The following is a 22,711-nucleotide window of genomic DNA, read 5'->3' as shown; positions in this document are numbered from 1 at the left end:
TCTGCTGAGGTGAGAGGAGGACCCCTTTAATTAGCTGAACCTCCTGTACCTCCCCCTATGGCAGATTGGGGGAAGGTCACTATAGACAAAGGACCGTTTGATGTTCTTCGCTGCTGTAGTTCCACAATAACAGTCCTTGGACAGTTCAAGATGAGCTCAATCTCCATGTAACATTAACCCCGTGGATGCCAAATCTGTCCAGCCATGATCCTTTTTATTCCCCGTTCCATGTAGTATTGTGCACGGCTCACTTGCCATTTCCTCGTCATTAACCCTTTTGTGACCTTTTCATTACATTAAGGGACACCATGCACATTACGTACTTCCCATTATGCATGTTCTCCACACTACTACTGATCATGTTCTAGAAGTCACTGCTGTCCATGTTCTAGATGTCATTAGGGATCATGGTTGGTGTTCTTGATATTTATACTTGCTACTACTTCGATTATGTGTACTGTGGACTAAATGTTAATGTGTTGTCGCTATGTCCAACTCTAAGTCATATATGTCTGTCACGTTTAGTATCTGCTCCTGGGTTGTGACCAATGATCCTCCATCATTACGGTCTTGTCCATCTTCTCAAATGGCTCTTTTTTCCAGGAAGCCTTAATTCTCCTCACAGAAGAACCATGAGTGTTGACACCTCAAGACATCACCCCCCAGAAATCCAAGACCATGTAGTGAGCTGGACTGGTGGGAACAACAAAGACCCAGTTCCTGGCACTTCTCTGCCTCAGAAATTTGCCACACTGCCCAGACAATGGGCCCCGGGGGACGAGCGCACATCCGGGATCATCTCCAGAACAGCTGACGGAAAGAAAGATGGGAAGAAGAAGGAGAAGGTCAGCTTATTTGAGAGAGTAACTGGCAAGAAGGAAGGGAAGAGGCCTGAGCGGCACAGCCAGGACATCTCTGACTGGACTCAGGAGAACAGAACCCAAGGAGGTGTAACCCTACCCACCACAAACTATGAGTCCACCAATCCCTTCTGGGTGGGAAGTCGCACTCAGGAACAATGGTAATCCAGGCGCATGTCTAGTGATAGCTCCATTTCTAACAACACTTCATAATGGAAACCTACACAAACTGTATACACGTCATAAACTACATGTCCATACTGCCCCATCATGTGCCTCTGATTTTACATGACCACATATAGAGAGCAGTGTGCCACATAGAGCGCTTCATAGGGTGTCCCATAGAGTGGTCCACAGAGTTCTTCAAAGAATGCTCCATAAAATACTCCATGGAGTTCCTATTGAGTGCTCCACATAGTCCCTATAGCATGATCCATAGAGTCCCTATAGCAGTGACGGCTAACCTTGGCACTCCAGCTGTGGTAAAGCTGCAACTCCCAAGATGCCCCCCTTGCTTGGTCCTCCCGGAACTCTATAGAAATAAATGGAACATGCTGGGAGTGCCAAGGTTAGCCATCACTGCCCTATAGAGTGCCTCATCAGCTGTTTTCATTCCTAAACTCTGGAAAAATTCCGGAGTTTGCCTTTCACACATGCAGCCAGGAGATGTTCCATGTTAGGCGCACTCTCACTTCAGAAGTAATGTTCCGGGTGCCTAGACATGGGGCGGAACATTTACTGCTGTGTTCACACATGTCTCGCTCAGAGAGATGTTTGCGTTCTCACATACAGCTCCTCCGGATAAACCTTGTAGGTGTAAATAGGGCGATAGAGTGCTCTATAAAGTGTTTCGTAGAGTACCCCATAGTGTGCTTCATATGGTGTTTCATGAGTGCTTCACAGAGTACCTCATAGACTACTCCATAGAGTGCTCCAAAGAGTACTTTATAGAATGTGCCATAGAGTGCTTTATAGAATGCTCCAAAGAATGCTTTATATAATGTGCCATAGAGTACTTTATAGAGTGCTCCAAAGAATGCTTTATAGAATGTGCCATAGAGTGCTCCAAAGAATGCTTTATAGAATGTGCCATAGAGTACTTTATAGAGTGCTCCAAAGAATGCTTTATAGAATGTGCTTTATAGAGTGCTCCAAAGAATGCTTTATAGAATGTGCCATAGAGTACTCCAAAGAATGCTTTATAGAATGTGCCATAGAGTACTCCAAAGAATGCTTTATAGAATGTGCCATAGAGTACTCCAAAGAATGCTTTATAGAATGTGCCATAGAGTACTCCAAAGAATGCTTTATAGAATGTGCCATAGAGTGCTCCAAAGAATGCTTTATTGAATGATCCATAGTGCTTTAAAGAATGTTCCACTGGGTGCTTTATAGAATGCTTTATACAGTATAATGCCCCATAGACTGCTTTATAGAATGCTTCATAGAGTGCCCATACAGTGCTTTATATTTTGCTCCATAGATAGATCCATAGAGTGCTTTATATGGTTTCATAGCGTGTCCCATTGTATGCTTCAAAGGCTGTTTCATAGAGTGTTTAATGGAGTGCTTCACAGAATGCTCCCTAGAGTGCTTTATGGAATGCTTAATAGACTGCCCCATAGAGTGCTTTATAGATTGCTCCATAGACTGCCCCATAGAGTGCTTTATAGATTGCTCCATAGACTGCCCCATAGAGTGCTTTATAGATTGCTCCATAGACTGCCCCATAGAGTGCTTTATAGATTGCTCCATAGACTGCCCCATAGAGTGCTTTATAGATTGCTCCATAGACTGCCCCATAGAGTGCTTTATAGATTGCTCCATAGACTGCCCCATAGAGTGCTTTATAGATTGCTCCATAGACTGCCCCATAGAGTGCTTTATAGATTGCTCCATAGACTGCCCCATAGAGTGCTTTATAGATTGCTCCATAGACTGCCCCATAGAGTGCTTTATAGATTGCTCCATAGACTGCCCCATAGAGTGCTTTATAGATTGCTCCATAGACTGCCCCATAGAGTGCTTTATAGATTGCTCCATAGACTGCCCCATAGAGTGCTTTATAGATTGCTCCATAGACTGCCCCATAGAGTGCTTTATAGATTGCTCCATAGACTGCCCCATAGAGTGCTTTATAGATTGCTCCATAGACTGCCCCATAGAGTGCTTTATAGATTGCTCCATAGACTGCCCCATAGAGTGCTTTATAGATTGCTCCATAGACTGCCCCATAGAGTGCTTTATTGAAGGCCCTCTAGACTGCTCCACAGACTGCTTTTATACACTGCTCCATAAATTGCTCCACAGACTGCCCCTTAGAGTGCTCCATCCCATGACACAGGTAGAGGCCCTGTACAAGGCAGTATACAGGCCCACGTCCTCCTCCCATGACACAGGTAGAAGCGTTGCTCCTGGCAGAGGCCCTGTACAAGGTGAGGCCTCCATATGGCAGTATACAGGCCCACGTACTCCTCCCATGACACAGGTAGAAGCGTTGCTCCTGGCAGAGGCCCTGTACAAGGTGAGGCCTCCATAGGGCAGTATACAGGCCCCACAGGCCCACGTCCTCCTCCCATGACACAGGTAGAAGCGTTGCTCCTGGCAGAGGCCCTGTACAAGGTGAGGCCTCCATATGGCAGTATACAGGCCCCACAGGCCCACGTCCTCCTCCCATGACACAGGTAGAAGAGTTGCTCCTGGCAGAGGCCCTGTACAAGGCGAGGCCTCCATATGGCAGTATACAGGCCCCACAGGCCCACGTCCTCCTCCCGTGACACAGGTAGAAGCGTTGCTCCTGGCAGAGGCCCTGTACAAGGCGAGGCCTCCATAGGGCAGTATACAGGTCCCACAGGCCCACGTCCTCCTCCCGTGACACAGGTAGAAGCGTTGCTCCTGGCAGAGGCACTGTACAAGGCGAGGCCTCCATATGGCAGTATACAGGCCCCACAGGCCCACGTCCTCCTCCGATGACACAGGTAGAAGTGTTGCTCCTGGCAGAGGCCCTGTACAAGGCGAGGCCTCCATATGGCAGTATACAGGCCCCACAGGCCCACGTCCTCCTCCCATGACACAGGTAGAAGTGTTGCTCCTGGCAGAGGCCCTGTACAAGGCGAGGCCTCCATATGGCAGTATACAGGCCCCACAGGCCCACGTCCTCCTCCCATGACACAGGTAGAAGCGTTGCTCCTGGCAGAGGCCCTGTACAAGGCGAGGCCTCCATATGGCAGTATACAGGCCCATGTCCTCCTCCCGTGACACAGGTAGAAGAGTTGCTCCTGGCAGAGGCCCTGTACAAGGTGAGGCCTCCATATGGCAGTATACAGGCCCCACAGGCCCACGTCCTCCTCCCATGACACAGGTAGAAGCGTTGCTCCTGGCAGAGGCCCTGTACAAGGTGAGGCCTCCATATGGCAGTATACAGGCCCCACAGGCCCACGTCCTCCTCCCATGACACAGGTAGAAGCGTTGCTCCTGGCAGAGGCCCTGTACAAGGTGAGGCCTCCATATGGCAGTATACAGGCCCACGTCCTCCTCCCATGACACAGGTAGAAGCGTTGCTCCTGGCAGAGGCCCTGTACAAGGTGAGGCCTGCATATGGCAGTATACAGGCCCCACAGGCCCACATCCTCCTCCCATGACACAGGTAGAAGTGTTGCTCCTGGCAGAGGCACTGTACAAGGCGAGGCCTCCATATGGCAGTATACAGGCCCACGTCCTCCTCCCATGACACAGGTAGAAGCGTTGCTCCTGGCAGAGGCCCTGTACAAGGTGAGGCCTCCATATGGCAGTATACAGGCCCACGTCCTCCTCCCATGACACAGGTAGAAGCGTTGCTCCTGGCAGAGGCCCTGTACAAGGTGAGGCCTCCATATGGCAGTATACAGGCCCACGTCCTCCTCCCATGACACAGGTAGAAGTGTTGCTCCTGGCAGAGGCCCTGTACAAGGCGAGGCCTCCATATGGCAGTATACAGGCCCCACAGGCCCACGTCCTCCTCCCATGACACAGGTAGAAGCGTTGCTCCTGGCAGAGGCCCTGTACAAGGTGAGGCCTCCATATGGCAGTATACAGGCCCCACAGGCCCACGTCCTCCTCCCATGACACAGGTAGAAGCGTTGCTCCTGGCAGAGGCCCTGTACAAGGTGAGGCCTCCATATGGCAGTATACAGGCCCCACAGGCCCACGTCCTCCTCCCATGACACAGGTAGAAGCGTTGCTCCTGGCAGAGGCACTGTACAAGGTGAGGCCTCCATATGGCAGTATACAGGCCCCACAGGCCCACGTCCTCCTCCCATGACACAGGTAGAAGCGTTGCTCCTGGCAGAGGCCCTGTACAAGGTGAGGCCTCCATATGGCAGTATACAGGCCCATGTCCTCCTCCCATGACACAGGTAGAAGCATTGCTCCTGGCAGAGGCCCTGTACAAGGTGAGGCCTCCATATGGCAGTATACAGGCCCACGTCCTCCTCCCATGACACAGGTAGAAGCATTGCTCCTGGCAGAGGCCCTGTACAAGGTGAGGCCTCCATATGGCAGTATACAGGCCCATGTCCTCCTCCCATGACACAGGTAGAAGCATTGCTCCTGGCAGAGGCCCTGTACAAGGTGAGGCCTCCATATGGCAGTATACAGGCCCACGTCCTCCTCCCGTGACACAGGTAGAAGTGTTGCTCCTGGCAGAGGCACTGTACAAGGTGAGGCCTCCATATGGCAGTATACAGGCCCACCTCCTCCTCCCATGCAGATGGCGTATACCGTATACACGGAGCCCTGGTGGGTGAGCCCGCAGGGGACATCTATATGCCAGGAATGTATGTTCTGCGGCAGCGTCACGTCGCTATCAGGAGACGAACCGTTTGACTAATCAGCTGATGTGAAAATTTCTCAATTTGCAGCTGGCGACAGGTGTGAATGTAGAGAGCGGCGACAATCTAAATGTGTCGTCAGAACCGCCACTCAGAACACGGGAAAGTTATTAGCGAGGTCACTAGGGGCAGGGAAGGGGTAATTAGCCGGACCCTGGGAGATGGAGTTTAGGTAATTAAAGTGCGGCAGAGGCGCTGGACACGGGGAGTGTGATGTAACTGAAGCCAGGCGACGCAGTCCGGATTACATACCGCCATATACAGACGGCCGGACCTATAGACCCTCATCCTTCCCCATATACATTGTGTCCATCAGAGATGTCTATGGCGTCACCCCACACCGCCCTATATGTTCATCATGACGCTTCCTATGTAATCAATGTCCATCACTTCACCTTTCAGCTCCAGTACGCAGTATTCATCATCTGATGGCACCGAACCACTGGGCCGGAGGAGCGGAGGGCTGTACGGACCACCGGTGAGAACCAATATACAAGATGTGTCGCCTATAGGTGTCATAGCCATGAGGTTATATACAGGTAACACTATATACAGTATTACAGGTGAGCCCTGGTTATATACAGGTAACACTATATACAGTATTACAGGTGAGGTCCGGGTATATACAGGTAACACTATATACAGTATTACAGGTGAGCCCTGGTTATATACAGGTAACACTATATACAGTATTACAGGTGAGGTCCGGTTATATACAGGTAACTATATACGATATTACAGGTGAGCCCTGGTTATATACAGGTAACACTATATACAGTATTACAGGTGAGGTCTGGGTATATACAGGTAACACTATATACAGTATTACAGGTGAGGTCCAGGTATATACAGGTAACACTATATACAGTATTACAGGTGAGGTCCGGTTATATACAGGTAACTATATACAGTATTACAGGTGAGGTTCGGTTATATACAGGTAACTATATACAGTATTACAGGTGAGGTCCGGTTATATACAGGTAACACTATATACAGTATTACAGGTGAGGTCCGGTTATATACAGGTAACTATATACAGTATTACAGGTGAGCCCTGGTTATATACAGGTAACACTATATACAGTATTACAGGTGAGGTCCGGTTATATACAGGTAACTATATACAGTATTACAGGTGAGGTTCGGTTATATACAGGTAACTATATACAGTATTACAGGTGAGGTCCGGTTATATACAGGTAACACTATATACAGTATTACAGGTGAGGTCCGGTTATATACAGGTAACTATATACGATATTACAGGTGAGCCCTGGTTATATACAGGTGAGGTCCGGTTATATACAGGTAACACTATATGCGGTATTACAGGTGAGGTCTGGTTATATACAGATAACACTATATGCGGTATTACAGGTGAGGTCCAGGTATATACAGATAACACTATATGCGGTATTACAGGTGAGGTCCGGGTATATACAGATAACACTATATACAGTATTACAGGTGAGGTCCGGTTATATACAGATAACACTATATACAGTATTACAGGTGAGGTCCGGTTATATACAGGTAACACTATATACAGTATTACAGGTGAACCCTGGTTATATACAGGTAACTATATACAGTATTACAGGTGAGGTTCGGTTATATACAGGTAACACTATATACAGTATTACAGGTGAGCCCTGGTCATATACAGGTAACACTATATACAGTATTACAGGTGAGGTCCAGGTATATACAGGTAACACTATATGCGGTATTACACGTGAGGTCCGGTTATATACAGATAACACTACAGTCATGTGAAAAAATTAGGACACCCTTTGAAAGCATGTGGTTTTTTGTAACATTTTTAATAAAAGGTTATTTCATCTCCGTTTCAACAATACAGAGAGATTAAAGTAATCCGACTAAACAAAGAAAACTGAAGAAAAGTCTTTTCAAGATCTTCTGTAAATGTCATTCTACAAAAATGCCTATTCTAACTGAGGAAAAAGATAGGACACCCTTGCCCCTAATAGCGAGTGTTACCTCCTTTGGCTGAAATAACTGCAGTGAGACGGTTCTTGTAGCCATCTACCAGTCTTCGACATCGGTCTGAGGAAATTTTACCCCACTCCTCAATGCAGAACTTTTTCAGCTGTGAGATGTTTGAGGGGTTTCTTGCACGTACAGCCCTTTTCAAGTCACCCCACAGCATCTCAATGGGATTCAAATCTGGACTTTGACTTGGCCATTCCAGGACTCTCCATTTCTTCTTTTTCAGCCAATCTTTGGTTGATTTACTAGTATGTTTTGGGTCATTGTCATGTTGCATGGTCCAGTTCCGCTTCAGCTTTAATTTTCTAACTGATGGTCTCACATGTTCTTCAAGCACCTTCTGATACACAGTAGAATTCATCGTGGATTCTATGATGGTGAGCTGACCAGGTCCTGCTGCAGCAAAGCAGCCCCAAACCATGACACTTCCACCTCCATGCTTCACAGTTGGTATGAGGTTCTTTTCTTGGAATGCTGTGTTTGGTTTACGCCAAACATGTCCTCTGCTGTTGTGTCCAAATAATTCAATTTTGGACTCATCTGTCCAAAGAACATTATTCCAGAAGTCCTGGTCTTTGTCAACTTTATCTCTGGCAAATGTCAGTCTGGCCTCGATGTTTCTCTTGGAAAGCAAAGGTTTCCTCCTTGCACACCTCCCATGCAAGTTAAACTTGTACAGTCTCTTTCTGATTGTAGAGGCATGTACTTCTACATCAACAGTAGCCAGAGCCTGCTGTAGTTCTCGAGATGACACTTTAGGGTTTTTGGAGACCTCTTTTAGCATCTTGCGGTCTGCTCTTGGGGTGAACTTGCTGGGGCGACCAGTCCTGGGCATGTTGGCAGTTGTTTTGAAAGCCCTCCACTTGTAGACTATCTTCCGGACAGTGGAATGGCTGATTTCAAAATCTTTTGAGATCTTTTTAAATCCCTTCCCAGACTCATAGGCTGCTACAATCTTTTTTCTGAAGTCCTCTGACAGCTCTTTTGCTCTCACCATGGTGCTCACTCTCACTTCAACAGTCAGGAGCACACCAAACTAAATGTCTGAGGTTTAAATAGGGCAAGCCTCATTCAACATGCAGAGTAACGATCTACTAATTATGTGCACCTGGTGTGATATACCTGTGTGAGATCTGAGCCAATTTAAGAGGGAATACATGTGAGGGTGTCCTATCTTTTTCCTCAGTTAGAATAGGCATTTTTGTAGAATGACATTTACAGAAGATCTTGAAAAGACTTTTCTTCAGTTTTCTTTGTTTAGTCGGATTACTTTAATCTCTCTGTATTGTTGAAACGGAGATGAAATAACCTTTTATTAAAAATGTTACAAAAAACCACATGCTTTCAAAGGGTGTCCTAATTTTTTCACATGACTGTATATGCGGTATTACAGGTGAGGTCCAGGTATATACAGATAACACTATATACAGTATTACAGGTGGAGTCCGGTTATATACAGTTAACACTATATACAGTATTACAGGTGAGGTACGGTTATATACAGGTAACACTACAGTATTGCAGGTGAGGTCCGGGTATATACAGATAACACTATATGCGGTATTACAGGTGAGGTCCGGGTATATACAGATAACACTATATGCGGTATTACAGGTGAGGTCCGGGTATATACAGATAACACTATATACAGTATTACAGGTGGAGTCCGGTTATATACAGATAACACTATATACAGTATTACAGGTGAGGTCCGGTTATATACAGGTAACTATATACAGTATTACAGGTGAGGTCCAGGTATATACAGGTAACACTATATACAGTATTACAGGTGAGGTCCGGTTATATACAGGTAACACTATATACAGTATTACAAGTGAGCCCTGGTTATATACAGGTAACACTATATACAGTATTTAAAGTGAGCCCTGGTTGTATACAGGTAACACTATATACAGTATTACAGGTGAGGTCCGGGTATATACAGGTAACACTATATACAGTATTACAGGTGAGGTCCGGTTATATACAGGTAACACTATATACAGTATTACAGGTGAGGTCCGGTTATATACAGGTAACACTATATACAGTATTTAAAGTGAGCCCTGGTTATATACAGGTAACACTATATACAGTATTACAGGTGAGGTCGGTTATATACAGGTAACACTATATACAGTATTACAGTTCAGGTTATATACAGGTTACACTATATACAGTATTACAGGTGAGGTCTGGTTATATACAGGTAACACTATATACAGTATTACAGGTGAGGTCCGGTTATATACAGGTAACACTATACACAGTATTACAGGTGAACCCTGGTTATATACAGGTAAAACTAAATACAGTATTACAGATGAGGTCCGGTTATATACAGGTAACTATATACAGTATTACAGGTGAGGTCCGGTTATATACAGGTAACACTATATATAGTATTACAGGTGAGCCCTGGTCATATACAGGTAACACTATATACAGTATTACAGGTGAGGTCCAGGTATATACAGGTAACACTATATACAGTATTACAGGTGGAGTCCGGTTATATACAGGTAACACTATATACAGTATTACAGGTGAGGTCCTTGTGACGGTCGTAGAAAATATCCCCGTCAAGCATTCCCTTCTTCCCATGAAAGAAAATCACCCAATATTCCACGAGTAGGAATATCCCTGGAATCGCCGAGTAATCCACACACGAGTCAAAACTTATTGCTGGAAACACGAGACTCTTTACTGGCCCCCAGAACTCACAATCTATGCAGCATAAACTCCTCCTCTGGGCCCGGCTAGATAATGGAGTGGTAACAATACACACAGCTCAATTGTCTGCTGGCCAGAACATTTACAACTTCTAACACTTTCAGAAAAGTACTTTCCATCCCACATACAAACATAATTTCAGCCTCCCTGTTCGGTACACGAATACATTCATTCTTGACATTTGGAACCGAAACAATATAGACCTTAAAATAGCAGGGAGAGAATTACACTGAATCATATAGGCAATTGCATCAAAGTCCTTCACAGTCCTGTTATATACAGGTAACACTATATACAGTATTACAGGTGAGGTCCGGTTATATACAGGTAACACTATATACAGTATTACAGGTGAGGTCCGGTTATATACAGGTAACACTATATACAGTATTACAGGTGAGGTCCGGTTATATACAGGTAACACTATATACAGTATTACAGGTGAGGTCCAGGTATATACAGGTAACACTATATACAGTATTACAGGTGAGGTCCGGTTATATACAGGTAACACTATATACAGTATTACAGGTGAGGTCCGGTTATATACAGGTAACACTATATACAGTATTACAGGTGAGGTCCGGTTATATACAGGTAACTATATACAGTATTACAGTTGAGGTCCAGGTATATACAGTTAACACTATATACAGTATTACAGGTGAGGTCCGGTTATATACAGGTAACACTATATACAGTATTACAGGTGAGGTCCGGTTATATACAGGTAACACTATATACAGTATTACAGGTGAGGTCTGGTTATATACAGGTAACACTATATACAGTATTACAGGTGAGGTCTGGTTATATACAGGTAACACTATATACAGTATTACAGATGAGCCCTGGTTATATACAGGTAACACTATATACGGTATTACAGATGAGCCCTGGTTATATACAGGTAACACTATATACGGTATTACAGATGAGGTCCGGTTATATACAGGTAACACTATATACAGTAGTACAGGTGAGGTCCGGTTAAATACAGTATTACAGGTCAGGTTTAGTTATATACAGGTAACTATATACAGTATTACAGATGAGGTCAGGTTATATACAGGTACTATATACAGTATTACAGGTGAGGTCCGGTTATATACAGGTAACACTATATACAGTATTACAGGTGAGGTCCGGTTATATACAGGTAACACTATATACAGTATTACAGATGAGCCCTGGTTATATACAGGTAACACTATATACGGTATTACAGATGAGCCCTGGTTATATACAGGTAACACTATATACAGTATTACAGATGAGGTCTGGTTATATACAGGTAACACTATATACAGTAGTACAGGTGAGGTCTGGTTAAATACAGTATTACAGGTCAGGTTTAGTTATATACAGGTAACTATATACAGTATTACAGATGAGGTCCGGTTATATACTGGTAACAATATGTACAGTATTTCAGGTGAGCCCTGGTTATATACAGGTAACACTATATACAGTATTACAGGTGAGGTTCAGTTATATACAGGTAACACTATATACAGTATTACAGGCGAGGTCCGGTTATATACAGGTAACACTATATACAGTATTACAGGTGAGGTCCGGTTATATACAGGTAACACTATATACAGTATTACAGGTGAGGTCAGGTTATATACAGGTACTATATACAGTATTACAGGTGAGGTCCGGTTATATACAGGTAACACTATATACAGTATTACAGGTGAGGTCCGGTTATATACAAGTAGCACTATATACAGTATTACAGGTGAGGTTCAGTTATATACAGGTAACTATATACAGTATTACAGATGAGGTCCGGTTATATACAGGTAACACTATATGCAGTATTACAGGTGAGGTCCGGTTATATACAGGTAACACTATATACAGTATTACAGGTGAGCCCTGATTATATATATATATAGGTAACACTATATACAGTATTACAGGTGAGGTCCGGTTATATACAAGTAGCACTATATACAGTATTACAGGTGAGGTCCGGTTATATACAAGTAACACTATGTACAGTTTTACAGGTGAGGTCAGATTATTAACAGGTAACACTACATACAGTATTACAGGTGAGGTCTGGTTATATACAGGTAACTATATATAGTATTACAGGTGAGGTCCAGTTATATACCGATAACACTATATACAGTATTACAGGTGAGCCCTGGTTATAAACAGGTAACACTATATACAGTATTACAGGTGAGGTCCGGTTATATACAGGTAACACTATATACAGTATTACAGGTGAGGTCCAGTTATATACAGTTAGCACTATATACAGTATTGCAGGTGAGGTCCAGGTATATACAGGTAACACTATATACAGTATTACAGGTGAGGTCCGGTTATATACAGGTAACACTATATACAGTATTACAGGTGAGGTCCAGGTATATACAGGTAACACTATATACAGTATTACAGGTGAGGTCCGGTTATATACAGGTAACACTATATACAGTATTACAGGTGAGGTCCGGTTATATACAGGTAACACTTTATACAGTATTACAGGTGAGGTCCAGGTATATACAGGTAACACTATATACAGTATTACAGGTGAGGTCTGGTTATATACAGTATTACAGGTGAGCCCTGGTTATATACAGGTAACACTATATACAGTATTACAGGTGAGGTCCAGTTATATACAGGTAACACTATATACAGTATTACAGGTGAGGTCCAGTTATATACAGGTAACACTATATACAGTATTACAGGTCAGGATGGAGGGGTCAAATGAATCTGGAGGGGGACAGAGGACAGTGGAGTCTGGAGGTTACAGACAAGTCTGCAGGAAGACAAAAAAAATCTATAGGAGAACTGAGGAGCCTGGAGTGGACAGAGGAGTATGGAAGGGCACAGAAGAGTGTAACAGACCGTTTCAGCAGACAAGGGGTTAAAATCTGTTTAGGCGATATGCCCCTTTCTGAGAGACAGGCACAGCTACTGCAGAACACCAACCTCCCGAACTGGATACCAAATAGCACTCCAAACTGGAACCTTGCGGATAGCTGCCGGCAGACGAACAGGAAAAGCATACAATCAGCTTACACTCCTGGCAATCAGTCTCCAACAGCATACAGGGAATCCCCCCAATTATGAGACAAGGCTCCGTCTTGAGGGTCAGCAGTGGTCTGATGTTCTGGCACACCCAGCCTGGTTTTTATTAGTTTTGCAAATACAGAACAGATACAACACATCCCCACAATGCATCATGGTTTCCTCCTCTCTGCCCCAGAGACAACCAAAGGCAATCCAATAATCTCTCAGGACAAAGGGAGATCACCAATACACATGTGGAGACAACAGGACAGGAATCACCACCCAAACACACAATGGCACACCCCCACAGCAAACACAGACATGTAACATATCCCCAGATAGCTCAAGTCTGAGTGCATATCATTAGGTGACTGGCACTCAGAATACATGAATACAATACTATTAGCTATCTGGGTGCCCTCACATAACATACAATTTAACCGAACGCATAATAACATAAAATACAATTCTACAGACAGATTTAAGCTGTGTGGCCGGTCTGTCTTCTCCTTTAAAGTTACTATGGGCCATAATCCTGAGGCAAGAGGCTTTTAAACCGCCCTCTCCAAAACACAGTGGCGAGGTTGGTTTCGCCACACATTCCCCCCCCCCCCCCCAGGGAAGACAAACCAGATACCTGACCTCACGCCGGTCGGTACCTGAGTTAGTCTGGCAGCCCACCCACAACCCAATACTGGACCTGTTGAATTTTGGGGCCTGGCTCTGTTCTGTAGGTCCCCAGCTGTTGAGTGTGCATCTGCTACTCCTTGCTTTGTGGTTCTCCAGCTTGGAGCTGTAGGTACTTGGTGGGCAGAGGCCGACTGTGCTCTGCCCAGATGCCAGCTCTTCCGCTGGGGTGAGGGGGGTACAAGCCAGTCCTGTAACAAGGGGGTTGGTGGAGCAGAGGCTAGCGGCTCTCTGCCCTGATGCCAGCTCTTCCGCTGGGAAGAGATCAGTGGGTATTGCAGGCTCATCCCCTGCCCCCAGAACTCGGTTGGGAAGTAGCTGGGAAGGGGAGGGCTCGCTTACCTCCTCCTCCTGGTATCCCTGCGGAGATGGCTGGAGATCTGGTTGTTTGAGGAGGAGACCGACTGTCTCCTCTTTGGCTAAACAGCCCTGTTGCTGGGGGACAGGACCGACTGTCCCTACCCCCTGTGCTGTGAGTGCAGAGACCACAGTCCCATCTGCACAGTTGTGGGGCTTACTGTCTCCCCCTGGTGCGTTAAGCTGCCGCTGGGGAATGGAGACTAGGCTCCCAGTTCCCAACAAATCCTGCTGCTGCTGGGGGACAGGACCGACTGTCTCTGCCCCCTGTAACTCCGCCTGCCGCTGGGGAATGGAGACTCGGCTCCCAATTCCCTGTACATCACACGGCCGCTGGGGAATGGAGACTAGGCTCCCAATTCCCAAAAAATCATGCTGCTGCTGGGGGGCAGGAACAACTACCTCTGCCCCCTGTAACTCAGCCTGCCGCTGGGGAGGGAGGCCGCTGCTCTCCCCTCCCTGCACTTCACACTGCCGCTGGGGAATGGAGACTAGGCTCCCAATTCCCCAAAAATCATGCTGCTGCTGGGGGGCAGGAACAACTACCTCTGCCCCCTGTAACTCAGCCTGCCGCTGGGGAGGGAGGCCGCTGCTCTCCCCTCCCTGCACTTCACACTGCCGCTGGGGAATGGAGACTCGGCTCCCACTGTCCCGCAACTGTAACTTCCGATGGAGGTCCACCCAACGTGGCAGCTGACCGTCACCTTCTGCCCGGTATAGTAGTGTCTTGAACACTAGACTCCTCACGAACTTCACGTATTTCTCAGCTGGATTGGGTCCGAAGAAGTTCAGCCGCAACCACATCATACGGTCAAATTCCTCCACAGAGTATCTGTACTCCACTGCTGGTTCCATCCTGGTGCTTTTAGGGTCGCTGTACTGAGACATGCGTTGCCCTTAAGTTGTAAAATCCAAAGAAATGGTGTCTCCTGTAGCTGTCCTTCTGGCTGTAGGAACGATCCCGCTGCTTGCCACCAATGTAACAGACCGTTTCAGCAGACAAGGGGTTAAAATCCGTTTAGGCGATATGCCCCTTTCTGAGAGACAGGCACAGCTACTGCAGAACACCAACCTCTCGAACTGGATACAAAATAGCACTCCAAACTGGAACCTCGCGAATAGCTGTCAGCAGACGAACAGGAAAAGCGTATCAGTCATCTTACACTCCTGGCAATCAGTCTCCAACAGCATATAGGGAATCTCCCCAATAACGAGACAAGGCTCCGTCTTGAGGGTCAGCAGTGGTCTGATGTGCTGGCACACCCAGCCTGGTTTTTATTACAGTTTTGCAAATACAGAACAGATACAACACATCCCCACAATGCATCATGGTTTCCTCCTCTCTGTCCCAGAGACAACCAAAGGCAATCCAATTATCTCTCAGGACAAAGGGAGATCGCCAATACACATGTGGAGACAACAGGACAGACATCACCATTTAAACACACAATGGCACACCCCCACAGCAAACACAGACATTTAACATATCCCCAGATAGCTCAAGTCTGAGTGCATATCATTAGGTGACTGGCACTCAGAATACACGAATACAATAATATTAGCTATCTGGGTGCCCTCACATAACATACAATTTAACCGAACGCATAATAACATAAAATACAATTCTACAGACAGATTTAAGCTGTGCGGCCGGTCTGTCTTCTCCTTTACAGTTACTATGGGCCATAATCCTGAGGCAAGAGGCCTTCAAACAGCCCTCTCCAACACCCCGTGGCGAGGTTGGTTTCGCCACAAGGAGTTTGGAGAAGACAAAAGAGGTCTAAAGAGGACAAAGGACTCTGGAAGGGATCAAGGAGCCTGTGGATAACAGAGGATTCTGGATTTGGAGAAGTGTTGTTGTTATTGCAGTTTTCAGGGTTCCTGCTTGCTTGCACCCTTCTATAATGGTTTGCTCTTGGTTTTACTGGTGGGGGTCATCCGCAGCTGCTCGCTATCCGATGATGTCTCAGATATGTGTTTTTGGCCTCCTCCTGAGGGTCTTCACAGCTGCAGATTCCTGGGCTGACCCCTATCTCCATCCTCCCATATCTTGTTGTCAGGTCTTCTTTATATCTCCCTCCTTGGTGTCAGGTCTCCTCCATATCTTTATCTTTGGGGTCAGGTCTCCTTCTTATCTCTCTCCTTGATGTCAGGTCTCCATATCTCTCTCCTTGGTGTCAGCTCTCCTTCATATCTCCTTTCTTGGTGTCAGGTCTCCATCTCTCTCTTCTCAGTGTCAGGTCTCCTCCAAATCTTTCTCCTTGAATCTGGTCTTCTCCATATCTCCTTGGTGTCAGGTCCTCTCTATATTTCTCTCTTTGGTGCCAGTCTCTATAACTTCCTCCTTGGAGTCAGGTCTCCATATCTCTCTCCTTGGTGTCAGGTCTTCTCTTTATCTCTCTCATCAGTGTCGGATCTCATTCGTATCTCCCTCCTTCATGTCTGGTCTCCCCTATATCTCTCTTCTTGGTATCTGGTCTCAATATCTCTCTTCTTGGTGTCAGGTCTCCTCAGGACCTCTCTCCTTGGTGTCCGGTCTTCTCCATATCTTTCTTCTTGGTGTCTGGCCTCCTCCATCGCTCTCTCCTTAGTGTCTGGTCTCCTCCATCTCTCTCCTTGGTGTCATGTCTCCTCAGTATCTCTAACCTTGGTGGTCAGGTCTTTTTAGATCTCTCTCTTTAGTGTAAGATCTCCTCCATATCTTTTTGCTCAGTGTCAGTCCTCCTCCATATCTCTCTTATTGGTGTTAGGTCTCCCCCATATCTTCCTCCTCGGTGTCAGTTCTCCTCCATTTCTCTCTCACTGATGTCAGGTCTCATTCATATCTTCCTCCTTGGTGTCAGGTCTCCCCCATATCTCTCTGTGTCAGGTCTCTTTATGGTGTCAGGTCTCCTCCATATCTTTCTCCTTGGTGTCAGCTCTATTTCATATCTTTCTCACTGGTGTAACATCTCCTTTATATCTCTCTCCTTAGTGTTAGGTCTCCGCCATATCTCTCTCCTTGGTTTTGGGGTACTATCTCTCCTTGGGGAGAAAGCACCTTAATAGGCCTGAGGAGACTTATAGGCCGTACATGCTCCTCTGGAATTATGGGAAGAAAGGGATGCAAATTAGTTCTCAACAAGCTCTGGTGGCATTAGTGGCAGAGCTTGTTAAAGAGTTAATTTGCATCCCTTTCTTTTCCCCTTGGTGTCAGGTCTCCTCCATATCTCTCTCCTTGGTGTCAAGTCTCCTCCATATCTCTCTCCTTGGTGTCAGGTCTCCTCCGTCTGTGGTCTCCTCCATATCTCTCTCCTCAGTGTCTGGTCTCCTCCATATCTCTCTCCTCGGTCTCTGGTCTCCTCTATATCTCTCTCCTCAGTGTCTGGTCTCCTCCATATCTCTCTCTCTCCTCGTGGTCTGGTCTCCTCAGGATCTCCCTTCTAGGTGCCTGGTGTCCTCAGGGTTTCTTTTTTTGGTGTCAGTATCACTCTCCTCAGTGTCAGGTTTCCTCCGTATCTCCCTCCTTGGTGTCAGGCGTCCACCATATTTCTATTCCATGTCTCAGTTCTTCTACATATGTCCTTGTGTCAGTTCTCTAACATATGTTGGTGTCAGGTCCCCTTAATGTCTCTCTTTTCTGTGTCAGATCTTCTCCATATCTCTCTTCTTAGTGTCAGGTCTCCTCCATATCTCCCTCCCTCCTTAGTATCAGGTCTCCTCCATATCTCTCACCTTGGTATCAGGTCTCCTCCATATCTCTCTCCTTGGTGTCAGATCTCCTCCATATCTCTCTCCTTGGTGTCAATTCTCCTTCATTTCTCTCTTCTCAGTGTCAAGTCTCCTCCCTATCTCTTCTCAGAGTCAGGGTCTCCTCCATATCTCCCTCCTTTGTGTCAGGTATCCCCCATATCTCTCTCCTTTGTGTCAGGTCTCTATATCTCCCTCTTCGGTGTCCACTCTCCTCCATATCGCTCACCTGGGTGTCCGGACTCCTACATATCTCTCTCCTTGGTGTCAGGTCTCTTCAATATCTCCCTCCTTGATGTCTGGTCTCCTCTGGATATGTATCTTTGGTGTCACTATCTCTCTCCTGAGTGTCAAGTCTCCTCCGTATCTCCCTCTTTGGTGTCTGGTGTCCTCTATATTTCTCTCCTCAGTGTCAGGTCTCCTCAGTATATCTCTCCTTGATGTCAGGTCTCCTCCATCTCTCTCCTTGGTGTCAGGTCTCCTCCATATTTCTATCCTTGATGTCAGGTTGCCTCCACATTTCTCTCCTTGGTGTCAGGTCTCCTCAGTACCTCTCTCCTCCGTATCTCCCTCCTTTGTCAGGTCTCCTCTGTGTCTCTCTCCTTGGTGTCAAGTCTTCTCAGTATTTCTCTCCTCAATGTCAGGTCTCCTTCATATCTCTCTCCTTGGTGTCAGGTCTCCTTCATATCTCTCTCCTTGGTGTCAGGTCTCCTTCATATCTCTCTCCTTGGTGTCAGGTCTCAGGTTACAATGGGTAGTGGACGATAGGGGTGCTGCATAGAGACTGTCTTGATAACGCAGCTGTAGGTCAACATCATTCTGCTCCACCACAACCTCATCATACATTCTGGTTACCATGCTGCTTACAGGATTTGTCAGAAAGATCTCAGACTATGCTCAGAGGCGACAGGAATCTGACGGAGTTGAGACTGACGCAGACTTATGGGGAAATTAACTGAATGAAAGTTGATGCCAGTATGCTAGCCTCAAATGACACAATCACATGACCTCCTGTCCATTTCCTTATGTGGCCCATGACATACCTAGCCAACGGCCAGAAGTCATGTCCCTCCACATCATGACCTCACGTCCACTGCAGACTGAAACAATTCACGTAAATGGACTAGAATTGGAAGAACATGTGCACTTCTTCAGAAACAGCGCCTCACGTGCCCACAGGTTGTGTCTGATACTGCAGTAGCACATGCAATCAGTTTTCTCTGTTCCGCCACCTGCTGCAATATAAGATGAGGGGAACTACTGATCTCAGCAGACCATGTCACTGTTTAATTACGTGACCATTTGATATTACACAAGGGGCACAGGGCGTCAAACTGGAACTTTACATCCAGGGACCCGAGTGGAGGAGCTGGACAGCGCAGGAGCCGGGGACCAGCATTGAGAAGCAGGTAGTAGGGAGATTCGCCGCCCCCCAATGTGCACAGCCCTTTATAGAGGTGTAAGGGTATGGCGACACCAGTCGGGCAGGCTCGCAGAGTATCAGTGATCCCATAGAAATGAATGAGATCGCTGCGGCCCTCACAGGAGATCCAGCAGTGTTAGATTTCTTGCGACTTAGGCGGCGATCCCATTCACTTCAACTCTGCAACTAGTGCCGCGATATCCCAATAATATGTGTGATCCCCCGAAAATCTGCTGACCGACCCACATACAAGATGCAGAATATACCGAGGAGTGAAATGTCTGTGCTCTGCCACTTGATAATGGGGTACTGCCTGTGATGAGTGCTGTGTGGCGGCATGACGGGTGTGTCCCTACATGTGGGGTGGCTGCGGGGTGACCCCCAGTAACCCTTCATGTCATGCAGCCTCTGGTGGTACCGGTCTGTATCAGTGGGAGCCATCACTTATAATTGGTTTCTCACACACCTGCAGCCTGTAATGATGTGTGCGGGCGAGGATGAGGAGGGGCGGCCTCCATCTGCCTCCTCCGTGCTGCTCCTGCCCATCCTCTGAACTCACACTCAGGAATGTTCCCTCGTTAGGGCCCTAATTATACATCACGATGTAGTATCTGCTCAAGGACACTGCTCTCAGAGCACTACACCTCCCAACATCACCATGACTGTCCTGAAAGTAGTCCCCACGAAGGGTCATAATAGATACCACTATGCTCTACCGCTGCTATCCTCCACCGCCATCTAACATTGCTATCCTCCACCTCCATCTACTGCCACTATCCTCCACCACCATCTAACACTTCTATCCTCCACCGCCATCTAACACCTCTATCCTCCACCGCAATCTAACACCTCTATCCTCCACCGCGATCTAACACCGTTATCCTCCACAGCGATCTAACACTGGTATCCTCCAAAACCAATATCCTCCACCGCCATCTAACACCTCTATCCTCCACCGCGATCTAACACCGTTATCCTCCACCGCTATCTAACACTGGTATCCTCCAAAACCAATATCCTCCACCGCCATCTTACTCCTCTATACTCCACCTCCATTTAACAGCGCTATCCTCCACCGTCATCTAATGCTTCTATCCTCCGCTGCCATCTAACGCCTGTATCCTCCGCCGCCATCTAACACCGATATCCTCCACCACATCTAACACCACTATCCTCCTCCGCATTTAGCGCCGCTATCCTTCACCGCCATCTAACGCTACTATCCTCCACCGCCATCTGATGCTGCTATTCTCCACCACCATCTACCGCCGTCCTTTACCTCTTTTCTTCACTGCCGTCCTTCACCTCTATTCTTCACTGCCGTCCTTCACCTCTATTCTTCACTGCCGTCCTTCACCTCTATTCTTCACTGCCGTCCTTCACCTCTATTCTTCACTGCCGTCCTTTACCTCTATTCTTCACTGCCGTCCTTCACCTCTATTCTTCACTGCCGTCCTTCACCTCTATTCTTCACTGCCGTCCTTCACCTCTATTCTTCACTGCCGTCCTTCACCTCTATTCTTCATCGCTGTCCTTCACTTCTATTCTTCACTGCCGTCCTTCACCTCTATTCTTCATCACTTTCCTCTACTTCTATTCTTTACCGCCGTCCTTCACCTCTATTCTTCACTGCCGTCCTTCACCTCTATTCTTCACTGCCGTCCTTCACCTCTATTCTTCACTGCCGTCTTTCACCTCTATTCTTCACTGTTGTCCTTCACCTCTATTCTTCACCGCCGTCCTCCACTTCTATTCTTCATTGCCGTCCTTCACCTCTATTCTTCACTGTTGTCCTTCACCTCTATTCTTCACCGCCGTCCTTCACTTCTATTCTTCACTGTTGTCCTTCACCTCTATTCTTCACCGCCGTCCTTCACCTCTATTCTTCACTGTTGTCCTTCACCTCTATTCTTCACCGCCGTCCTTCACTTCTATTCTTCACTGTTGTCCTTCACCTCTATTCTTCACCGCCGTCCTTCACCTCTATTCTTCACTGTTGTCCTTCACCTCTATTCTTCACCGCCGTCCTTCACTTCTATTCTTCACTGTTGTACTCCACCTCTATTCTTCACTGTTGTACTCCACCTCTATTCTTCACTGCCGTCCTCCACTTCTATTCTTCACCGCCGTCCTCCACTTCTATTCTTCACCGCCGTCCTCCACTTCTATTCTTCACCACTGTCCTTCACTTCTATTCTTCACCGCCGTCCTCCACCTCTATTCTTCACCATTGTCCTTCACTTCTCTTCTTCACCATTGTCCTTCACCTCTATTCTTCACCGCCGTCCTCCACTTCTATTCTTCACCGCCGTCCTCCACTTCTATTCTTCACCGCCGTCCTCCACTTCTATTCTTCACCGCCGTCCTCCACTTCTATTCTTCACCGCCGTCCTCCACTTCTATTCTTCACCGCCGTCCTCCACTTCTATTCTTCACCGCCGTCCTCCACTTCTATTCTTCACCGCCGTCCTCCACTTCTATTCTTCACCGCCGTCCTCCACTTCTATTCTTCACCGTTGTCCTCCACGTCTATTCTTCACCGCCGTCCTTCACCATTATTCTGTATCATTTCCATCTTCCACTACCAGCTAACACCTGTATCCTCCATGACTATTTTACTATTTTCACTGCCGTCCTTCACCTCTATTCTTCACTGCCGTCCTTCACCTCTATTCTTCACTGCCGTCCTTCACCTCTATTCTTCACTGCCGTCCTTCACCTCTATTCTTCACTGCCGTCCTTCACCTCTATTCTTCACTGCCGTCCTTTACCTCTATTCTTCACTGCCGTCCTTTACCTCTATTCTTCACTGCCGTCCTTCACCTCTATTCTTCACTGCCGTCCTTCACCTCTATTCTTCACTGCCGTCCTTCACCTCTATTCTTCACTGCCGTCCTTCACCTCTATTCTTCATCGCTGTCCTTCACTTCTATTCTTCACTGCCGTCCTTCACCTCTATTCTTCATCACTTTCCTCTACTTCTATTCTTT

At 46.6% G+C, this 22,711-nt stretch overlaps 1 protein-coding gene across 2 annotated transcripts in view; it reads left to right on the top strand.

The window, feature by feature from the left end:
• The window catches only part of RAB11FIP2 (RAB11 family interacting protein 2), a 54,986-nt gene that overhangs the window by 28,807 nt on the left and 3,468 nt on the right, over positions 1-22,711 (top strand). For both annotated transcript variants that reach the window (XM_044298737.1, XM_044298736.1), the window contains exons 3-4: positions 604-1,021; positions 6,131-6,206. In XM_044298737.1, coding sequence (XP_044154672.1) covers positions 604-1,021; positions 6,131-6,206 — 494 coding nt within the window. The remainder of the gene's footprint in view (positions 1-603; positions 1,022-6,130; positions 6,207-22,711) is intronic.

The sequence above is a fragment of the Bufo gargarizans genome, chromosome 6 (genome assembly GCF_014858855.1).
Source record: "Bufo gargarizans isolate SCDJY-AF-19 chromosome 6, ASM1485885v1, whole genome shotgun sequence".
Lineage (NCBI taxonomy): Eukaryota > Metazoa > Chordata > Amphibia > Anura > Bufonidae > Bufo > Bufo gargarizans.
This window is presented reverse-complemented; position numbering and strand designations above follow the sequence as displayed.